The sequence below is a fragment of the Pituophis catenifer genome, unplaced genomic scaffold (assembly GCF_029215685.1).
Source record: "Pituophis catenifer annectens isolate HBS135680 unplaced genomic scaffold, rPitCat1.0.hap2 SCAF_1, whole genome shotgun sequence".
NCBI classification, from domain to species: Eukaryota; Metazoa; Chordata; class Lepidosauria; order Squamata; family Colubridae; genus Pituophis; species Pituophis catenifer.
Genome location: NW_027256881.1, coordinates 266,595,801 through 266,618,320, shown reverse-complemented (window position 1 = coordinate 266,618,320; position 22,520 = coordinate 266,595,801). Strand labels below are relative to the sequence as shown.

Below are 22,520 nucleotides of genomic sequence, written 5' to 3'. Positions count from 1 at the left end.
AAAGCTATTGATGGAAACCAACAGTAGGATTGTGCAGCTACTGGAGAACATAAAGAGAGAGCATGCACAGTCCATGGGTCTCATGTCACAGTCCATGGGCCGGATGGAGTTGCAGCTAGGCATTGTGGCAACATCCACAAGAGCCATTCATAACTACCTGTCTGAGATTTTAACTTTCCTCAAACAACCAAGGACACAAGTCCTTGAAACTCGTATCTCCCAAAGAGCCACCCCTCATGTTGAGTTAACCAGTGCCTCAACGTGGACTGGTGAGGATGCAGTGGCAATGTCCACTGTGTACTTACCAAGAGATGAAGGGGTTAATGACTCTCAAGAAACACCGCAAGCCACAGTGCCTCGTCGCAGTGGCCGAATGCAGAGAGCCATAACCGAGAGGGCATCTTTGCCCATGCCCATGCGTCAGGCAAAAGGGGGAGGGAAGAAGAAATAAATTATCACATGAGGGATAGTATTTTTAAGAGGTTTTTTTTAATGTGCCTGTCCTTTTAATTCTTAGCCATACAGCCATGAATGGCAAAACTTGACCATTTCTACATTTGGCTAACGTTATATTCTGGCTGACTAGATTAGTCTAACATTTTGTAGTTTCTATTTGCATTGTTAACAATGTGTGCTGCTGGTATTTGAAGAACATTTGCTTCTATTCTTTCACTTTAGCTTCATGAGAACATTTTTTTACACTGTGCCAGACATTCATTGCTTTTCTTACAAATACAAATCATTTCTGGACACAGCTGTTTTTTGAGTTTTCTTTTTCCATGATCCCCTTCCCTCTGAACAAGCATACTGAAGTTCTTGGTAAGTATGTGGATATTGACAATCCCCACCTTAGAAACCGTGTTTGAGTAGTCTCTTGCCTGGTGTTTCTGGCATGCTGGCCTGAGGTTAACCTGTAAGTGCCTTTTTGGATCATGATCATTCTTATCCTCTGTGGGTCTGACCAGATTAATCTCTAGCCCATAGCCAAGCCTATCTTGGCTTGGTTATACAGTCTGCAACATGCCAGGACTCAACTGCAGCATTTGTGACTTATACAAAAATGTGCCAGCAAACTTTTTTAGGCACAGGAATGACATTTTCAGAAGTTTCTTTACTTGTCAGGGTCTTTTGTGGGTAACGTGGTTATCCTCTGAGTTTGAATATTTAATAATAGGAAAAATAATATGTGCTTACACCCTTTCAACAATGAACAGTATTTGTAGGAGAAACTATATTTGATAAAATCACAGATATTGAATTATGCAAGTTAAAAGTTGTCACTCTCCTTATAGCCAGACCTCGTCAGAATGTAAGAGTCATGACATGCTGTTGAGTACTGTGCCACAATGTCTGAAAAATAGCTCAGCATCCTAATGGATGTGTTGTAATAAAAATCTCTCTCTCCTCTCCCTTCAGGCCAGGGAGCTCCAGGCAGATGAATAATACAGTAAGGGCAGGAAAAACCAGTTAATATGGTTGGGACTGGGCTGGTTAATATTATGGAACTCCAAATCGTCTCTTATATAGATGAAGAATACAAGATGTCCCTCAAGGTGGTATCCTAGATTATTGTTTAAAGATTCCCTTTTCAGGAGCAAATTGATCATTGAGCGAGATACCACTGTGTACAGGCCCTGAATAGTTGACCTTTGAACCTCAGTGTTTAAATTGACTTTCTTAGAGTGACCGGAATATATTGTCAAACCCAGAAGTAAAACCAAGTTTGTGCATATATCAGTGTTCTGTGTGCATATATCAACGGTCTCTGCTCCCTTTTGTTTTGAGTCTGAAGGGAAATAGTCAGGAAGCATTTTGCTGCAGTACAAACCAGCCATGTGTGTTCCCAAGTGAAAGAAATGCTTGTGGCTGCTTTTTGCTAAATGACTGAGCTAATGATGAAATGCAGCTGGTGTGAGCTAACCTTCTGACTGCAGGCACTTTGCAGGCGCAACTTTTGAGTCAAACACTTGTCCTGAGAGAATCTAGACCCAGTAACTCTCAGATGAAGAGGACACTTCCAAGGGTGTTCTGTCTTGGCCCTGTACTCAAATGCATCCTACTTGGCAGGTGTAACTTTTAACACCTGTATGACTTGCGCCCCATCTGTGCCTGTTTTTATTTATTTTTGTTTGTTTAACATGTTAACAAACTTTCGTAAATAAACTCTTTTAAACTGAAGCATGTAAGACTTATTCTCACTGATACAGGAACATACTTCCTTGCAAAAATGGCATTATATTAATAGTATGATAAAAAGTCCACTTTGACAAATATTTTAAGGTTTAGCTTTCAAAGACTGACACAGAGACAAAATACACAGATCTTAACGGGAAATGACATAAAATTTCAGAAACACCTAGCAGACTATTTCAGCATAGCTATGCAATATTGTTATGTTTTTTATTTGCCTTATGTCATTTTAAAAGTGTGGTAAAAGCTGAGAATGGAGTCAATTCAAATTATGTAAAAAAAAGTGAAAATTATGCAAATTTTACAATACCAATGAAGTATGGTTGCAAATTGTAATTATTTTTCAGTTTCTTCAAAGAAAAAACATATTTTTTATTTGAAAGAATGAACTTCTTTCTGAATTTAACACATTTCTTTTAGGGATTTATTTCATCCCATTGTACAGGTAGTCCTCGACTTACAACAGTTCATTTAGTGACTGTTCAAAGTTACAACACCACTGAAAAAAGTGACATGACCTTTTTCATGCTTATGACTGTTGCAGCATTCGCCATAGTCACGTGATCTAAGTTCAGCCGTTTGGCAACTGATATTTATGACGGTTACAGTGTCCCAGAGTCACATGATCATCTTTTGAAATCTTCTGACAAGCAAAGTCAATGGGGGAAGTCAAGTTCACTTAACAACCATGTCACTAATTTAACCACTGCAATGATTCACTTAACTGTGTCAAGAAAAGTAGTAAAATGGGGCAAAACTCACTTAACAAATGTCTTACTTAGCACCATAAATTTGGGTCTCAGTTGTGGTCGGAAGTCGAGGACTACCTGTATTACTTTACTATGGTGACTTTTTTAAAAAACAAACACACAGTTGCAAGCCATTTAGCACCTAGCAATGCTCTCAGAACCGCTGTTGGAGTTTCTACTCAGCCAAAGTATCCAGGGCCTTTTTTTCATACTATCTGGAAGCCAATTTTTTTTTCTCACATTCCAATTTAACTTCTAACTATTCTTATCTACAATTGGAAAGGTGCATAATACACCCACTGAATGAAAGAAATTGTTGGACAAGGGAAAATAAATTGAGAACAGAGGCTGTAAGATCAACAAAAGATAGATGCCAATGATATAATGTGTGGCTGCAATACATGAATGTATTAGAAAAATATTTGCAAACTTTTATTGTAGTCAAATCTACTGCTTTGGTCAGACTTTCAGTACAGTCTTGCAAAATCAGTAGCATGGTTCTCATAATTTTGCAGTAATTATATCCATGCTTTTTCAAGTGTCCGTCAAACCTTCATTGTTTTCCTGTAGCTCTCATTATCTGACTAGCTATAAGGTTATGGCTGTCTGTTTAGTTCTAAAACAATGAATTGTTTTGTGGCATTTACAGATAATTTACAGACTTTAAGTGACAGATAATTTCAGTTTTGAAAATAATTCTAACTTGATCCCTAGAGTATTTTATGGATCGCTGATAGGGCTGGAGAAACATAACATGAAATCTTCCTTCTTGAAGTTCTTGGTGGTGGATATGCCAGCATACCCAAATGTTTAAAATGAAGTCAGTAGATAATATGTTTTACTTAATATCCAAGGGCTTATCCTAGTTTGAAAAAACACAGTTTGGATTACTGCTAAATTGAATGCAAATGTATCTTTTAATCTTGCTTGAAGGAGGTAAGCAAGAAGTACAAGATGTAGACTGGCATGATATTTGCTAATGATTCTGTCAATGTTATAATAACATTGACAGAACCATCAACAACTTAAGAGGCTCCTTTTCCAGAGCAGTTATCCAGTGCTAAGAAAACTAACTTATTAAAATACCGTTCATTTAATCTAGTTAGTCCTATGGGCATAAAGATATAATGCACACACCAAACTCAACTAGCACAAGATCTTCCCTATTCATTTCAGTAGTTAGGGCATAGTTAAATACCATTGATATTATATGCAAAAATGCTCACAGACCACCTCCAACCATTGGAGGGAAGTAAATAACATTCATATATACAGGCACCGCCATGTGCACATTGCATATTCATAAAATCCTAAACTGGGATGCATTTCTCCACTTAACTAGAAATGGTACATTAAAATCTATTTTCCTTATCCTACTCTAATCCAAATGTTTAGGGAGTGAATTTGTATGCAAACATTGGGAACACTATGATAATGCCGGTACTTTGCATGGGTGAAACAGCCATTAAAAAATTAAGATAGCTGTTTTAAGCATTAAGGTGCTATTTTTTCTTTCCCACAAAGTAATTTGTAGTGCAGTTATTCTAATTTTCACTGAAATAAAGAAAGAAGAATGGTCAGGAAAACTTACATTTTAAATTCATTTTGCTAATGAGATAGAAGTAACAAATTTGATAAGCTATAAAGTTTTTTCTAGCTGTTATTCAATTTTGTAGGTATACATATTTTCTGTGTATACAAGTCCTAGGTTAAGAAGAGTTGTGTGTTAATTTTATTACCATTTCCTATATTTTTTTCAAAATGGATGTCCATAAGTGGTGCTTGTAATTTAATCTCACTGTGAATGTTAACATAAAAGGTATTGCAAAGAAAAATATTATTAGTATAGGTTGAATCCTAGTCTGTAAAGAGGCTTGGTTTTATTATTAGTGCAAAGGAATGGTTTCACACAACTGTAATGCTGTATTTCAACTGCAGTCTAACTCTTGATTTAAGCATTTCTCTTGTATCTTTAAAAATAACTCTCACAGCAGTTCCCTTTGTTTTGATATATGGTTGTAATTAGGTGTATCTTGACATGATCCAAATTTACCATATTGCAAAAAAGGTAGATAAAATTTATGCCGTTGAGATCTATTTTGCATTTAAAACTGAAGGCTAAGATTCATGACAATTTTGTCTATTATAGTCTCTTTTCTTTCCTCCAGCCCAGATCAGTTTTTCCACCTTTTGTCCATTATGAAGTCATCATACCATGACTGCTGTCATGGTCTCAAATTTATAATTTGATAGCTGTACTCGGCACACACTTTAAAGATTTGTTGTCAGATTCAGTAATTGAATCTGATTCTATGGTTATTCTCTCATGACTGCTCCCTGATGGACAAATGCACAATTGTATTTCAGGCTGAAATAAAATGGTTCATAAATAGCAGTATGGTTATGAGAATTCATTGTGAGAAACTAATTGTCAGGCTCATAGGAAAATTCTCATTGAAGCTTTCAAAGCCCCCTCATTGCACCTAAATAAAAATCATTTTAATATTCAGAATATTAATATTTACTACAGAAGTGCCAAACGTCCGTATTTGATAGTAAAGCAGCAATACATAGGGCACTCAAAATGCCTACTTTCCTTTAAATATTCAGTAACATTCTCATGACTACTGTGTGGAACAGTTCTCTGCAGATATACTATTTCTAAAGGTTTTCTTTCCATTTCTATATAGATATTTTCCCTTCACATTTTGAAGGTTTGAAGAAGAGGATTGTTTTTCAAGTCACACTAAGTAAACATTAAATGCATGCGGGCTTAAAACTAAAGCATGCATGTTACGCAGCAGCAATAAAATTGCTCGGCTTGCACGACTTACAATGTTCAAGCATTGCCTTGTTAAATTGCCAAAATCCCCTTTTTCTTTGCATCTTTAAAAAAAATTAAATTATATTTTAGATCGCAACATTTAATTTTTTCAGTTTTTGGACAAATTAAATTTATTTTAGCATATATTTCTGTGTTACAGATAAAACTGATGAAATAGTGCCAGTTTCCAAGCCATCAAGAATTCCAGAAAATGCAGTTGTGGACGCCAGAGTGGCAACAATTAAACAACGACCTTCTAGTAGATGTTTTCCCTCAGCTACCGATATGAATGTGAGTGGTGTCTATAATAAATTTTCTTTAAATTACTGGAGCTTTGGTTAAGTAAGGATTCCGCCCCCCCCCCTCAAATTCCTAATAGGAAAAAGTCTTCTGATTTTAATTATTCTGGGGATTCTGTAATGACTACTCATGCACTCAGCACCTAAGCTTATCCCTCTTAAATTCACCATATTTTATGCAATATTATGATAAATAACATGACAACATAAACTGGCACTAAACAGCAGCAATAATTTTAAGGGACATATATATCCTTCCACTATCTTTTTAAAAAAATATTTCTATATTTGTAATTTTCAGTTCAGTGATATTCATTATTATTTGCAATAATATAACATAAAATGTCCTCTTTTCATACATTGATGTCATATTATTTCCTCTTAAACTAAATATTCAAGTCATCCCTTTAGATATTTATTTTATCTGTTGGTTTATAATAATTTTATGTCACATATTATTGAGATTGAATTCAACTGTTATCTCTGTAGCAAATAATGATCTGTTGGAGCAAAACAGATACAAAACACTCTAGAAGAACTATATCTCAGTAATAAAAATCCATAATACCTCCAGGCATGGCCAGAAATAGTCTTATTCCAAAACCTAGATAATAATAAGAAATCAGCATTAGAAATATTGAATTTGATTGATTCATATTCTGACTTGGTATAAAACAATTTGCTAAGTAGTTGATACAAATTACAGTTTATTTGTGAGTATAAAGCATTGTTTTAATTATGAAGTCATTAATGAGGCCACTAAGAGGTCATTAATGTGTATTTATCCTACACAATGTCTTGTTTCAGAACAGATCAGAAAAATATATACTTTCTTTAGAAAAGTATATTTGTAAAAATGTCTTCATTTTTTCCCAACACTTTTGTTGGGAAAACTGGATTAAAAAGCATATTTGGATATGTGATTATGACTTATTTTGCAATACATTTCTAGTCATGTACGCTGCCAAAAAGATTAATTATCCATGTGAACTGTGGGTGACTAGAAAGTATGAGTTCCATAATGCACTCAGTGTCAGGCTGTAATAAAATAATTTTTGGGGCCAAGAGCTGATGCAAGATTGTCAGACCACTTCAGGTTTACATCATCATGTACAAAGGGTTTGTGTTGCTGTTGAGAATTAAATCTAAACTCTTATAATGGATAACATTCAGTTATGTCCATTCTCCTTTCTTAAAATTAAATACAAGGATTCTGGGTCCATTGTAGATTCCTACATTTCAATAAATACTAAGTGGGTAGGATTCTATTACTAAATGTGATGTTTAATCTGACTATTGTGGCAGGATTTGGCTTCTAAAAAAAGCCACAGAGAATTACCTGAATTATCTTTGCAGCTTTTAGTATAAATATGTAGATTCAAAGTGCATTTAGAGAGAAATAGATTAATAAAGCAAAAGAGCATTTAGATTTGGCATGAGGAAAATAGAAGTTGCTATTTTTGGTAATCCCATCTAATTATCACTTGTCAGTATCTTGGATCACAGTAATAATTAGTATGATAACTTCCTTTAGGAATGGCTTTTATAATATAATTATGATGAACTTGAGTTTCCACAGAATTGTTTGGCTTCAGTTTTACCACTAAGCCTTGGCTATCACAGCAACAGGAACCAAAGAGAATAGAAACATTCCATTAACAGATGGGTGGGACGTTCACTTTGATTTCTTGAGTAATTTTGAAGTCACTTCTGGTAGTGCCCTATTTTTATTTGAATAACTTGCTGATGTTTAATGTGATTCATATCTCCCTCTCCATCTTCCTCTTCCTTCTCCTCTTCTTCTACTACTATTTCTATTTATTTTGAAACTGACATTTTTTTTATGATGCAATACTTGTTATTAGCCACAGTGTGGTACTTTGATTGGCTTGTGTGTACAAGTACTTATGGCCTATCTTTTATTCCTCTCCAGAGTATTTTGCACTTTCTTCACATGTATTATATCAGATTCATTGCCTTTAAGGAAAAAAACGAGTTTTGTGTCTGGATAAGAGGACAGCCACAAACCTTCAAAATTAAAACCCCAAAAGTCAACTGTTCTCGGGGCACAGAATAAAACTGCCCTGTCAGAAACCCATGAAATGTATTTCCCTCATGACTTCTATGCAGCATTGATGAGACAAGTTGCACTTCAAACCAAAAATGTGTGTGGATTCAACAATACTAATATTGGTAGGATAACTACAGTTTGGCTGTGCTGTTTGTAGTGTTGTTCCCAAAGATATCTGTAGGTATTATAGGGCTAGTCAAAAAGGTATAGAGTTCAGGAGAACAGTGACCAATTCTTTCTGCACTTGCTATTCTTCTACAATTCGTAACTGTGCCTAAGTAGATTCTGTTGTGCATTACTAGAATATGAGTACATATGAATTTTAAATTCCCCTGGAAATTTCTCATTCAAATATGGAAAGCTACTCAGAATCAGTGAGAAGTCTTTCGTTTCCGACATAGTAAAAAACAAAAAAGCATTAAAATCCTGCTTCTGAATCTAGTCTAGTTAGACTGGAATCCATCCTAATGTTCAGATGGTGTTAAAGTTTGGGGGTGGCAAATAATTTAATCAGTGGAATAAGTTGCCTCCAGAGGTTGTGGGTGCTCTAACAGTGGAGGTTTTTAAGAAGAGAGTGGACAACCATTTGTCTGAAATGATATAGGCTTTCCTGCTTGAGCAGGAGGTTGGACTAGAAGACCTCCAAAGTCCCTTCCAAATCTGTTATTCTGCTTCTGCTAGCCGAACAGAATACAAAATGCTTTGCAAAAGAGAGAGAATGATAAACACCTAAGGGGGTGAGATACAAGATTGCATCCTGTACTCTACTGCTTTTTCTCTTTGTCCTCTCATAGGGAATGAGTTTCTTCTAGATGTCTTCCTGCTACAAGTGGTAGCAAAGTGCTAAAAGCAAGAAACAAAGAGACCATGGCTCAGATTTTTCAAAGTGCTTAAAAAGCACCAAGCTCTTATGGCAATTAATGACTCACACATTTCAGTACTCGGTTAACCTCATGTGGACAGATGACAAGACAGCTTACCAGGTTAACATACAGCAGGCTAAACATCTATAAAGACCTTCCTGTCTTCTATCCTAGTTTCTGCATCTTTTTAGAAGACAAAGCATTGAAGGTTCCCATTAAGTTGACAATAGAGCAATGACGTTTTCCTTAACTGCTCTCCTGCAAAATGGGAATTACTAGATAAAACTTTTCATAGTTCAAGCAGCTTTTTCTTCTTCAGACATCTAAAGATTATTGCCTCTTTACACAGAGTGCTTTTTCACTATGAAAGAAGAATCGGAGATAATTTGTTTCTCACTTTTTTCTGAATTTAAAAAAAAAGTGATTTGGTTCTTCATACATGGATTGAAAGAAATTAATGTTTATTTTTTTCCTTCCATGTACCGTATAGATTTATACAAGTATAGAACATTCCAGAAGGATGAAACTTTTGGGGCCTAAGTAGCAAGGCTTTGCATCAGGGGTGAAATACAGCAGGTTCTGACAAGTTCTGGAGAACCGATAACGGAAATTTTGAGCAGTTCGGAGAACTGGCAAATACCACCTTTGGCTGGCCGCAGAGTGGGGTGGGAATTGGGATTGTGCAGCATCTTTCCCCTGGAGTGGGGTGGGAATGGGGATTGTGCAGTATCCTTCCCCTGCCACGCCCACCAAGCCACACCATACCCACCAAGCCACGCCCACAGAACCGGTAGTAAAAAAATTTGGATTTCACCACTGCTTTGCATGATGGGCTTTTCCTCTCTGACTCTTTGTCCATGACCTCATTCAGCAACTAAAGAATAGCATGGGGACAATCTAGCCATTGGGGAAAATTCAGCTCCTCACTCCTGTTATAGGTCAGCAGGATGGGGAGAAGATGGACTCAACAAAGCAAAGCATAGAAGAAATATAGATGGTTTCATGTAAAATAAATACTAAATGTCAAAGCACAACTTAAATATTGTATGCTAAATCTTTTAACTTTTTTTTTTTTCTAGTCCATGTATGAAAGACAAGGGATTGCTGTGATGCCACCAACAGTACCCGGAAGTCCTCAAGGCCCATTTCTGGGTGTGCCACGAGGTACAGTAAGAAGACAAAAATCAATAGGTAAGATACTACTGTATATGCACATCAGTAAGGAATACTAACTTTTTAAACAATAAATTGCTGAGAATACCAATTTATTGTTATGTTTGTCTTTAATCCTGACTGATTATTAGCTAGAACTAATATTTTTTTTAAATGTCATAAGGGATTGTGATGATTAGAACTTTAGTTAATGCAATGAAAGAACTAGTTTTTGATGTTTTGCTGGAAAATGTTATTCAATATCCTATGCAATCTCTTTTTCTGATTAATACTTAACTTCTAAGTTTCCAGCATGAAATTTAGAATCTCATTCAACATTTAGCAGCCTTAATGCATCGGTCCTTATAACATTTGGATAAACATTTCATAGTTCCTCTAAATTATGCTTTTTGTCATGCATTATGAATTGTTTTATTTTCTTTCATGCATAGCAACCTGTTCCTTAATGGCCACAGTGCATAAAGATATGTTTTTTTAAGTGCTTAATTTTCTTTTTAATTTTGCATGATCTCTTTTTATGCATGCTTTAGGTAAAGAACAACTGTCTGCAGGAATTTACAAGGTTCAGTACACAAAAGATAAATGAAAAGTCCCTGAATCAAGTTCTAGTACATGAAAATATTACAATAGACATATTATAAAACTCTATGGTGCACAGTACAAATAATATTACATTTATTTTATATGTGATTATGTTGGATTGAAAAGAAATGACAATTTAAACATTATATCTTTTTTTAAAGGGGTAACAGAAGAAGAGCGGCAATTTTTGGCTCCTCCCATGCTCAAATTTACTAGAAGTCTATCAATGCCAGATACTTCAGAAGATATTCCCCCTCCACCACAGTCTTTACCTCCATCACCACCACCTCCTTCTCCTTCTCTTTACAACTCTCCCAAATCTCCAGTATCTAGAATGTATGGCACAATTAAGCCTGCTTTTAATCAGAATCCAGGTTCAAAGATAGCTGTTTCAGGTAGGTCTGAAAACATCGGGACTGTGATCAGAGACAAAGGCATATATTACCGGAGAGAAATGGACCGTTATTCTCTAGATTCTGAGGATTTATACAGCAGAAATGCCGCAACTCAGGCCAACTTCAGAAACAAGAGAGGTCATATGCCAGAGAATCCTTACTCTGAAGTTGGAAAAATAGCCAGCAAAGTGATGTATGTTCCAGCCAAACCAGCCCGACGGAAGGGAATGCTAGTGAAACAGTCTAATGTTGAGGACAGTCCAGAAAAAACTTGCTCCATTCCTATTCCAACCATCATTGTGAAAGAGCCATCTACCAGCAGCAGTGGGAAAAGCAGTCAAGGAAGCAGCATGGAAATCGACCCCCAGTCTTCAGAGCAACCGGGACAGCTGCGACCCGAAGACAACTTGACGGTCAGCCCCTTTGCAGCTGCCATTGCTGGAGCAGTGAGGGATAGGGAGAAAAGATTAGAAGCCAGGCGCAATTCTCCAGCTTTCCTTTCCACAGATTTGGGAGATGAGGATGTTGGATTAACCCCTCCAACTCCACGTATGAGACAGTCTAAGTTCAGCGATGAGGGGCTCTTTGATAATGAAGAGGGCTTCAGGCAGCTTGTATCGCCATCTCCTATCCCAGCACCTAGAGAGACTGAAAATATTTTCAATGGCAGTGAATCAAATAACCAAAACGACCCAAGGGCACCAAACTCTTCAGTCCAAACCACAGCGAGTTCTGAAAACAGTGCATTGACAACCCCAAATACTGGTTTAGATAATTATGTTCATCCCCTGACAGGGAAAATACTGGACCCCAATTCCCCTTTAGCCCTTGCCCTCTCTGCCAGGGACAGAGCCATGAAAGAGCAAAGCCAGCCGATTCCAGGGAAAGGAGACTCCAGCAAAGCAGATCTTAACAAACCCCTTTACATCGATACAAAGATGAAGCCCAGCGCTGAAGCTCCATTCCCAGCAACAGCTACCATTGCTAGGCAAAATACCCGTGGCCCACTAAGACGCCAGGAGACGGAGAATAAATATGAGACAGATACATCAAAAGAAAGGAGGTCTGAAGAGAAAAAGAACATGCTAATAAATATTGTGGATACCTCGCAACAAAAGTCAGCCGGTCTCCTCATGGTTCATACGGTGGACACAGCACAAGCCAGCGATAACCCTGAAAAAGAAGAGAAAAGCGCTGAGATGGAGGTGAATGTTGAAAAGCCTCCATTGGAGATGCAGGAAGAGACAGAAGCAGAAGAAAGTGGATTGGATGACCCTGGCCTGCTTCCGCCACCGTCCCCGTCCTGCAAAACAATTGTAGCTGTTAGCTCCATCGATGATCCGATCATTTTGCCATTTCGTATTCCTCCTCCCCCTTTAGCTTCGGTTGATCTTGATGAAGACTTTATCTTTACTGAGCCATTACCCCCTCCTTTAGAGTTTGCTAACAGTTTTGATATTCCTGATGACAACTCAGTCCCAGCCTCTGTCTCGACCCTAACAGACTTGATCAAACAGAGAAAAAACGAAACTCTGCCTGCTTCATTTAACCCTATCCAGCCCTCAGATTCATTAGATGGTAAGAAATCAGGGGGTCTTTCAAACTGTTTGCCTCCCTCATTTTTGCCACCCCCTGAAAACTTTGATAATGTCCCTGACTCTGGGATTGAAGAGGTGGACAGTCGAAGTAGTAGTGACCATCAACTAGAGACAACCAGCACTATCTCAACTGTGTCCAGCATCTCCACCTTGTCCTCTGAAGGTGGTGAGAACTTGGATACTTGTACAGTCTATGCAGATGGGCAAACATTTCTGGTGGACAAACCCCCAGTACCTCCTAAGCCAAAAATGAAGCCCATAATCCACAAAAGCAATGCACTTTATAAAGATACGCTCATTGAAGAAACTGTGGATAGTTTTGTTATTCCTCCTCCAGCCCCACCTCCTCCTCCAATCAGCGCACAGCCCAGTATGGCTACAGTTGTACAGCAAAGGACCTCTAAGCTCTGGGGCGATGTCACAGAAATTAAAAGCCCAGCTCTCTCAGGCCCAAAGGCAAATGTTATTAGTGAACTGAACTCAATACTGCAGCAGATGAACAGAGAAAAATCCTCAAAGCCAGGAGAAGGATTGGAGTCCCCTCCAGGGACAAAAGTTGCCAGTCTCAGTACAAGGTAAATGGAACTCCCAAGTTTTTAAATCATTTCTATTGCTTGCCAGTTTGAACTTATCTTGATTTTACTGCACACTGAGACATCAATTGTGCTAAATCGTATTTAAATATAGTAATTCCAATATGTTCTCTTTTTCCATTCCTATCTATTAAAAAGTTAAAGGCATGATAAGTTATCCTTTTCCCTTACGAATGTAGATACGGTGCATTCAGAAAGTATTCAGACCCCTTTCACTTCAATTTTGTTATGCTACAGCCTGATTCTACAGTTCTTGAAATTCATTTTTCCCTCATTAATCTACACCCAGTATCTCATAGTGACAAAGTAAAAATGGAATTTTAGAAATGTCTTGTAAATATTAAAAAGAAAAAAACCTGAAATATCGCATTGGCTTCCAACCCTTCACTCAGTACTTCGTTAAAGCACCTTTGGCAGCAATTAGAGCAGGGGTGTCAAACTGGTGGCCCACAGGCCAGATGTGTCTCGTGCAGGCCACGGCCACCCCAGCTCCGCGAAGGGGAAAACCGTTGCAATACATCATGTGACAGAAACGTGATGCTGTGAGTTTGACACCCGTGAATTAGAGCCTCGAGTCTTTTGGGATATGACGTGACAAGCTTTGACATCACAGCTTTTGCTCTGCTACAGTATGGATTGTCAGCTGTGAGGCCTTCTATAGAGAGGTATGTGCCTTTTCAAATCATGTCTAATCAATTTAATTTACCACAGGTTGACTCTAATCAAGGTGTAGAAACATATCAGCAATGACCAAGAGAAACGGGAGGCATCTGAGCTAAATTTCAAGTGTTGTCGCAAAAGGTCTGAATATTTATGCCAATATGATATTTCAGTTTTTTTCTTTTTAATAAATTTACAGAAATTTCTAACATTCTGTTTTCACTTTGTCATTATGGGATACCGAGTGTAGATTAATTAGATTCTACAACTGTCGAATCAGGCTGCAGTATAACAAAATTGACAAAAGTGAAGAAGGTCTGAATACTTTCTGAATGCACTGTAAATACATCTAGAGATATAAAATATGTAAGTGGAGGCTGAGATCCTAAGGTTTAATTCCATACATAAATCAAAGTTTTTCTGATTCATACTACAATCCAGAACCTGATCCTGAAAATCTAAGTGCTTTTTGGAATAGCATGGAATGATGTAAAAGATAATGGGGAAAGAAATAATAACCCCACATGAGCATACAGAAATGTTTTCTAATCATACCTGGGGCTGTTTTATCCATTTTTTATAAAGAATATTTATATTTTAGCTATGCTACTACCCACTAGAAATTAAATTGTTTGAAATACCAGGTATGTATTTAGAGCTGTGAAATGTTTATTTTATAGGTATAACTATCTATGAATACATACTTGCAAAAATGATCCACCGCTCCTTTGCTTGTTTGCTTATTTCTTAAGGCATTGTAAGTTTAACCAATTCACTTGTTTTAATTTATATAATAGATCAGAGACTTGAATATATATTAAGCAAGTTGAATTAGTTGGATTGAACTGTTTGGACAGGACTAGCTATGAAATCTGACTCTGAGGCTTTTATAGACTGGCCCAGAGGTGAAATGCTCCCGGTTCGGACCGGCTCAGGCGAGTAGGTAGTGATGGTGGCGGGCAGTTCGGAGAACCGGTAGCAAAAATCCCTGCCCCCGCCCATATGTCCAGCTGAGCCACGCGATCATCAGAGCCTTTTTTTCCCTTTAAATGGCTCTGACAAGCCAAGCTCTGACGAGCCCAGCTGAGTTGCCTGCTAATCAGGCAACTCAGCTGGGATCGTCAGACCCATTTAAAAGAAAAAAAAATTTTCTTTTAAATGGCTCTGACGATCTCAGCTGAGTTGCCTGCTATCTAGCAAAAATCCCTCCCCCCCCCCCGCCCCCCCAGCCTCCAGCTTGCTTACCTTAGCTGCTGGTCACAACACCTGCCTTGCTCTGCTTGCTGTAATACCTGCAATCCATTGCATCAGCAAGCAACTGAATCTCCCTGCCTGAAATCAAGCTCATCGCTGAGCAGTTCTATCTGCCTGCCTGCCTTCTTGCCTGCCTTGTACCTTCTTATTGCAGGGGTCTCCAACCTTGGCAATTTTAAGACTTATGGACTTCAACTCCCAGCAAAGCTGGCTGAGGAATTCTGGGAGTTGAAGTCCACAAGTCTTAAAGTTGCCAAGGTTGAAAACCCCTGTTCTATTGGGTAAGTTTTTTCCTTCTTTGGGAGCTTTAAAAAAAATAGTTAATTGGGTTTTTTTTTAAGTTGTTCTTTTTTTAGACCTAGCCATTTAAAGTTTAGGAAGTTTTAAATTTAGCTGCTTTTATATAAAAATAAATTAAAATAAAATAATATTCTGAGATTTAGTGTGTTTCTGTAGTGTTTCATTCTAACTACACAAACACACAAAATCTCACAAAGCTGTATGTGGAATTTTGTGTGTGTAAAGTGTGAAAGTTGGTGTTTTGGGCTTTTTGTGGCTGTGTGAGGTTCCTGTTTGTTGCAGGGGCCATTTTGGGTCTAGCATAGCTGCTTTTACATTGTGGGTGAGCCTGTTGTGTTGTGTTGTGTTTTGTAGGTTAAAAAAGGTCAAAGAAGTGACATTGACTTGGCCATGCCCACCCAGTCACCTTACCACCAAGCCACGTCCACAGAAGCTTATTGAAGCTTATTGAAGTTACAAAATTTCTAGAGACTTTGGAGAGGCCCATTCATTTGTTGATGACTAGCATCAAAACTTACTCAGAGAAAGTATAATCCAAGACACAGGAATATCACATTAATATATGAAAACAAAAATTCTGTATCCCAGACTGATTTACTGTATTTGCGGTGTTCCATGTGAGTCTTTTACCAGATTGAATGGCAGAGAAGTGACACAAATGCTTCTCCAGTTTCCTGCACATCTTATGGAAAAACCCTAAACAGAGCCTGACCCTAACCTTAACCCTAACTGTAACCCTAGAACAGAGGTCGGCAACCCGCGGCTCTGAAGCCGCATGAGGCTCTTTTAACCCTCTGCTGCAGCTCCCTCATTTCATCCCTCTGCTGGAGAGAAGTGGCCCACGCCATTGCTGTTGCTGCCTCCATGGCCTCGCTGTTTTGCAGTACCTTGCATAGCACATTGAAATTTAGCAGGCTTCACAATGGGGGAGATGGGGTCCCCTCCTCCTCATGGAGCCCATTATGACGTGGAGGCATAATGTGACCCTGCCCCACTCGCCCCTGGCAACAGCAGCAGCATTGGCCACAGCGCGGGAGAGGCCAGTGTCTCGGGATGGAGAACAGGTTGCATGTCTTCCTGAGAGACCAAGGCACATCCAGCACCAACAAAGGTCAGAAGTAGTCACCCACTGTTTCCTGCTGCAGTCTGTCAGGCAGCCAGAGAAAGACACAAAGAGACAGAGAGAGAGAGAGAGAGGTGAACAACACACCCGAGGCCAGGTGTGGCAAGAGGTGGCTGGGAGGGAAGGGGTAAGGCTGGGCCAGACGTGGCAAATAATTTAAAAACCAGTTCTCTGTCCTAATGACTGGCTGGTAGGCATGGCTGGGGGGGGGGTCATGTGACTGGGTGTGAATGAGTGATGTTGAGTTGGCCATGCCCACCCAGTTACACCAGTTGTTAACTTATTGGCTTCCGGTGTTTTCTTTTCTGTGGGAAATGGGTCCAAATGGCTCTTTGAGTGTTTAAGGTTGCAGAGCTCTGCCCTAGAAGCACAATTACTGAATTTTTACAAGAGTTCCTTTACCAAGTAGGGTGGAGGTCACAATTTTTAATGGCCCCAGTTCTAGTTATACTTCACTGTATTTTTCAATATAGTGATGAGATGCATTCTTCTAGAATGCTTCCTGTGATATACAGTATATTTATGTAACATAGTCTGCAGCTTGTGGCAGATTTAACCTACAATTACTCCTAAATGTTTAAAAAAACAACTACTCTAAAACAGAAAAATAAGATTTTACATGTTTTAGAAAACTTGAGTTGTGTTTTACTATGATAGGAAGTCCTAATTGGTCCAAAGGTAGCTATAATACCTTCTAATTTACATACTTGTGCTGTAATTGGGTAAGTTTTTAAAAACACTTTTCTTGCTTTAAGGAAAAAAAGAAGACTTTAAAAGAATAAAAATGGTTAAAAAGAGACAAGAAAATGTCTATAATGCATAGAAAGCAATGTGGAGTTTAAACACAGCATTGCATTTTGACCACATGAAATAATATTTCTTTGATGCCCAGATTGATACACATCATTAATTCAGGATTGTAAATTCAAGGTGGCATTATCTTTCCATCATAAAACATTTTTTCCTAATCCCATGCCTTGTAAATCCTTCGTTCTTTATATTTGTATATATTTATATACAAATATATATTTGTATATATATTGTATATTTGTAAAGTATATATTTGTATATATTTATATTCCAATTTTGAATTTGAATTTCAAGTTCACATTCATATGTTTAAGCCACATTGGGAAATATTGTATAAAAATAATAATTTCTTAGTTGCTAGTATATGAAGTGTAATGTTAAAAAAATAAAAATATTGGTGATTTATTAAATCATAATCATTGTATACTTTATCCCGAACATCCTTGATAATGGAAATAACATATTTTGCTGTTTCAATCAAGAAGCCAATAATTTATTAGATCCTTCTACTCATTCTGAATTCTCTGCTTTATGCAGTTTAGTATACATTCAGTACTAAGTATAGAAAGGGATTTGGGTTCCTGTTTAACTGGCATAAAGCACTGTATAATTATTGTGTAGGTTGTTTAATAGAATAGAATAGAATTTTTTATTGGCCAAGCGTGATTGAACACACAAGGAATTTGTCTTGGTGCATACCTCTCAGTGTACATAAAAGAAAAGATACGTTCATCAAGAATCATAAGGTACAACACTTAATGATAGTCTATGTACAGTACTTATATATACTGAGTAGTTCCTTAATGTTTCTGTTGATCTGGTTTATAAAAATGGTTATTTTAATAATGATGTATCTAAATGCCATCTTGAATAATTACAGTTACTTTTTCTTCTAGTCATTGACAAAATTTCTACCACCTGAACAATTATTGCAGTAGAGCTAATATAGCTTTTATCTATCCCTTCAACTGAATATTGATATACTAAAAATAATCAAGTCAGGAAGAAATATGGCATGACATTGGGGGGAAAAATATGTGTTTGAAACACATATATCTACCAAACTAAACTCTAATATATAAGCTTGAAATACTTTTTATGTACAAAAGTTATATCTATCTAGAGCAAGCTAATGAAATATCTAAAACTTGATAAAATCTTCAGACATAGCTATCTGATTCACAGACAAATAAAAAGTTATTCAAAACACATGAATGGGATGACAGTCTACTTTTAGGAACAGATTTGCACCCTGGTAGAGTATAGCAATCCAGTGGTGATGCTGGACAGTCGCTAAAACTTTGATGCCAAGGACAGTTCTTTAATACTTACCTGATTAATGGCTTACCTGGTGGAAAGAGCCCTTGCACAGTCTTATCCCAAGATAAAACAGTGTTTTATCTGCTGCCAGGACTGAAACATTTTGAAATATACTTTCTCAAAACATATTTTTATATTGCTTGTATTCTAGTAACTCTTTCCACTTTATTTATTTATTTATTTATTTAATTAATTTATTTTATTTTATTTTATTTTATTTTATTTTATTTTATTTTATTTTATTTATTTTATTAAATTTATATACTGCCCTACTCCCGAAGGACTCAGGGCAGTGAACAGCCAAAAAATAAAACACATAGATTACAAAATTTAAAAGACAGTATAAAGCCACATTGGATAATTTGGCCTGGGACAAATTAAAACACCCCCAATACTTAAGACAAATTTAAAATTTACAATTTAAAAAGTTAAAAGGGGGAAGGTTAGGCCAGGCCAGCCTGTTGAAATAAAAAAGTCTTGAGGGCGCGGTGGAAGGTGCGTAGATCCGGGATCCTCCGTATCTCCGAGGGGAGCTCATTCCAGATAGCAGATGCCCCCACAGAGAAGGCTCTCCCCCTGGGGGCCGCCACATGTCTAACAAATGATTAACTAAATAGTGTATAATTATTTATAAGACCTATACTTGAATACTGTTCACCTGCCTGGAATACTCACTGTATTTCAGACATCAATACATTAGAGAGGGTCCAGAGATATTTTATAGAAGAGTACTCAAATTTCTGCTTGAAATAAAATTCCCTATACCACCAGGCTTGAAATTTTAGGTCTGGATAGCCTCGAACTACGCCATCTACGTTCCGACCTATGCTTAGTTCATAAGATTATTTACCAAAAAGTCCTACCTGTAAATGAGTATTTTAATTTCAACCGTAATAACACAAGGGCTACCAATAGATTCAAACTCAATGTAATTTGCTCTAATCTTGATTGTAGAAATATGACTTCTGCAATAGAGTAGTAAATGTCTGGAACACTCTACCTGATCCTATTGTTAGTCTCGCTAATCGCCATACCTTTTACCTTAAACTGTCTACCGTGGACCTTTCACGTTTCTTAAGGTCCCTGAGGGAGTGTGCATAAGCGCACCAACATGCCTACCGTCTCTGTCCTATGTAATTATTCTATGTGTTTATGGCTAGGTTTTGCCTATTCATATCCTTTTATTTGTGCCAATTTTTTTCATGTGTCCATGTCTATGTCTATTCTATTACTTGTTTCCTTGTACTTGTTGACAAATAAATAAAAATGAATAAATAAATAATCTTACAAGTAGAAGATTGCCTAGTCTTCTATCTTCACTGCATTCTTTGACCAGTAATAGGACACTGTTTTGACTATCCTGCCTCAGTTATATTTGATGTCAACCATTAACTGAGCAAGCTGTTATGATGGCATAGGGCTCACTTTGTGGAATGCATATCATTTAGAGTTGAACTAAGTCTAGTGGTTCATTACAGTTTAGAAAGGAACTCAAACTCATATCTTTCCTTTTAATATTTCTGTTTTAATGTTTCTGTTTCATCTCTGTTACATTTTAATGTTATTTTTATAAACGCCTTTGCTGAAAGCAACCCAATGCCATTAATGGAGTTTTTGACATGTAGTTTTCTATGTAAATAATAGGAACCTGTGGTGAAAATGGGTTTTAAGAAATATTGAGTGAGAGATACATGCTGTATGTATAGCACTGGAGAAATGATAACAATTTGAATCAAAGGAATAGGAGGGATGTGGGGATTAGCAGAAAGGAAATTAACTGTTTAAGGATGACAAAAGACCAGAATGATCATAAACAGAGAACTGAAGACCATGAAGTTAATGAGAATAGAGCTCTTCCCAAACTGGTACATGACAGATACATTGAGATTACAGGATCTCAAATTCCTAGCTAGAATGTCCACTAGAAAGGTAATTTGCATGAAAAGATAAATAGCAGAAAATAGCAGTTAATATAGGGCATGTTTAATATGCTATCTGAATATACTCATGGTCTCTGAAAGACCATGAGTATCAGTTGCTACTCGTATTCTTAATTACTCACACTCACCTGTGTGTGAGTTGAGTGGCCATATAAATTTGTTAAATAAATAAAGCCCATTTTATAAGTAAAATTTCCCTTGACATTTAAAACTTAAAAGGCAAGTAGCTAGGAATATTTAATATTAAGAGTCTGGTGGCGCAGTGATCAGTATGCAGTACTGCAGGCTAATTTTGCTGACTGCTGGCTGCCAGCAGTTTGGCAGTTCGATCCTCATGGCTCAAGGTTGACTCAGCTTTCCATCCTTCTGAGATCGGTAAAATGAGGACCCACGTTGTTGGAGGCAATATGCTGACTCTGTAAACCGCTTGGAGAGGGCTGTAAAGCACTCTGAAGCAGTATATAAGTCTAAATGACAAGTGATAAGTACCCAGGGTTGACCATGACAGGCAGATCTTCTGCTCACTTTCCTGCTAATTAAAGATGTTGGCTAGAACCACCTGGGCACAGTTTGTATTTTTTCTAGTTGTAGAATGTGAGTGGCTATGGGTGGCATGTGTTTACTTCTCCCACGAGGCATTTAGGGTGTGAGATAATGTAACTACACTAAGAGCAATGTGAAGAATTAGAAAGCAGATCTAGCCATAGATTTTGGAGCAATTGGTATCCCAGCTTACAGCACCAAGGAGAAGGCATAGTGCTGAAGTCAAAAAGTTCACTGGAATTATCTATGAAAGCCCTGATGCTGAATCTGTTATTATTGATGTAATAATCATAACCGATATTCTATTGATGTAGTGACTGCTACTCTACCTTAGTGCAGATGCAGATTGTACAGCTATATTGAATTGAATTGAACTTTATTTGGCCTAATTGAACTTGATTCAACACACAAGGAATTTGTCTCCAGTACATATTGTTAATATAACTGAAATAAATGAAATTTAGAATAAGTTTGCATTTTATACAGTAGATAGAACTCATTGCTAGAGAATCCCATAGACTGTTAGTGAGCGTCACTGTGATTCACTGGAACTTATTTTGAGTTTGTTGCAGAGGACTGCAGCTGTAGTCTTCTCAGAAGGTAATTCCATTGTTTTAAATAAAATTGTTTGCCTGGAAAAAGATTTTAAGTGAAATCTTCACTTAATTTAAGTGAAACTGATTGCACTTAGTATGCCATCTGCTGTCTTGTAATCCTGCTCTCGCTGTTTTTGTCTTCCTTGATCATTTCATCTCCGATAGGGTGATTTAGAATAAAGTTCACAGGTTTTTACATCTTTCATTGCTTTTAATGGAAGTTTCACATGAGAATTTAGAAGGAATTTGCTTTTAAATTGATAACGTTCTGGGAAAGAATTCTTTGTATTTTGACATAGGGGGTGTATCACTTTCATAGCTTTATAGTCTTCTTACAGCTTCTGGTGCGAATGATTCTGATGGGTGTTTCATAAAGCAACCTTTCACATCCAATGTTTAAGGCAGCAAGGGTGGCATTCCTTCATGGCTTGGTGTGGCTGGATCAGAGAAGATTTGGAAAGACTTCCAAGCAGCATCACTGAACGTTTGAGAAGAACAGTTTCTTTGATATGCAAACTGGCTATATGCCCATGGAATTATTTGCCTGATCCTTGTGGCTGTGATCATTTGCTGCTGCAGCTGTAGCAATAGCAATAGCACTTAGACTTATATACCGCTTCTTAGTGCTTTACAGCCC

General features: G+C 37.4%; 1 protein-coding gene across 6 annotated transcripts in view; it reads left to right on the top strand.

Moving 5' to 3' along the window:
• The window catches only part of SHANK2 (SH3 and multiple ankyrin repeat domains 2), a 364,128-nt gene that overhangs the window by 336,741 nt on the left and 4,867 nt on the right, over positions 1-22,520 (top strand). For all 6 annotated transcript variants that reach the window (XM_070935393.1, XM_070935377.1, XM_070935363.1 and 3 more), the window contains 3 exons: positions 5,924-6,054; positions 10,076-10,187; positions 10,913-13,319. In XM_070935393.1, coding sequence (XP_070791494.1) covers positions 5,924-6,054; positions 10,076-10,187; positions 10,913-13,319 — 2,650 coding nt within the window. The remainder of the gene's footprint in view (positions 1-5,923; positions 6,055-10,075; positions 10,188-10,912; positions 13,320-22,520) is intronic.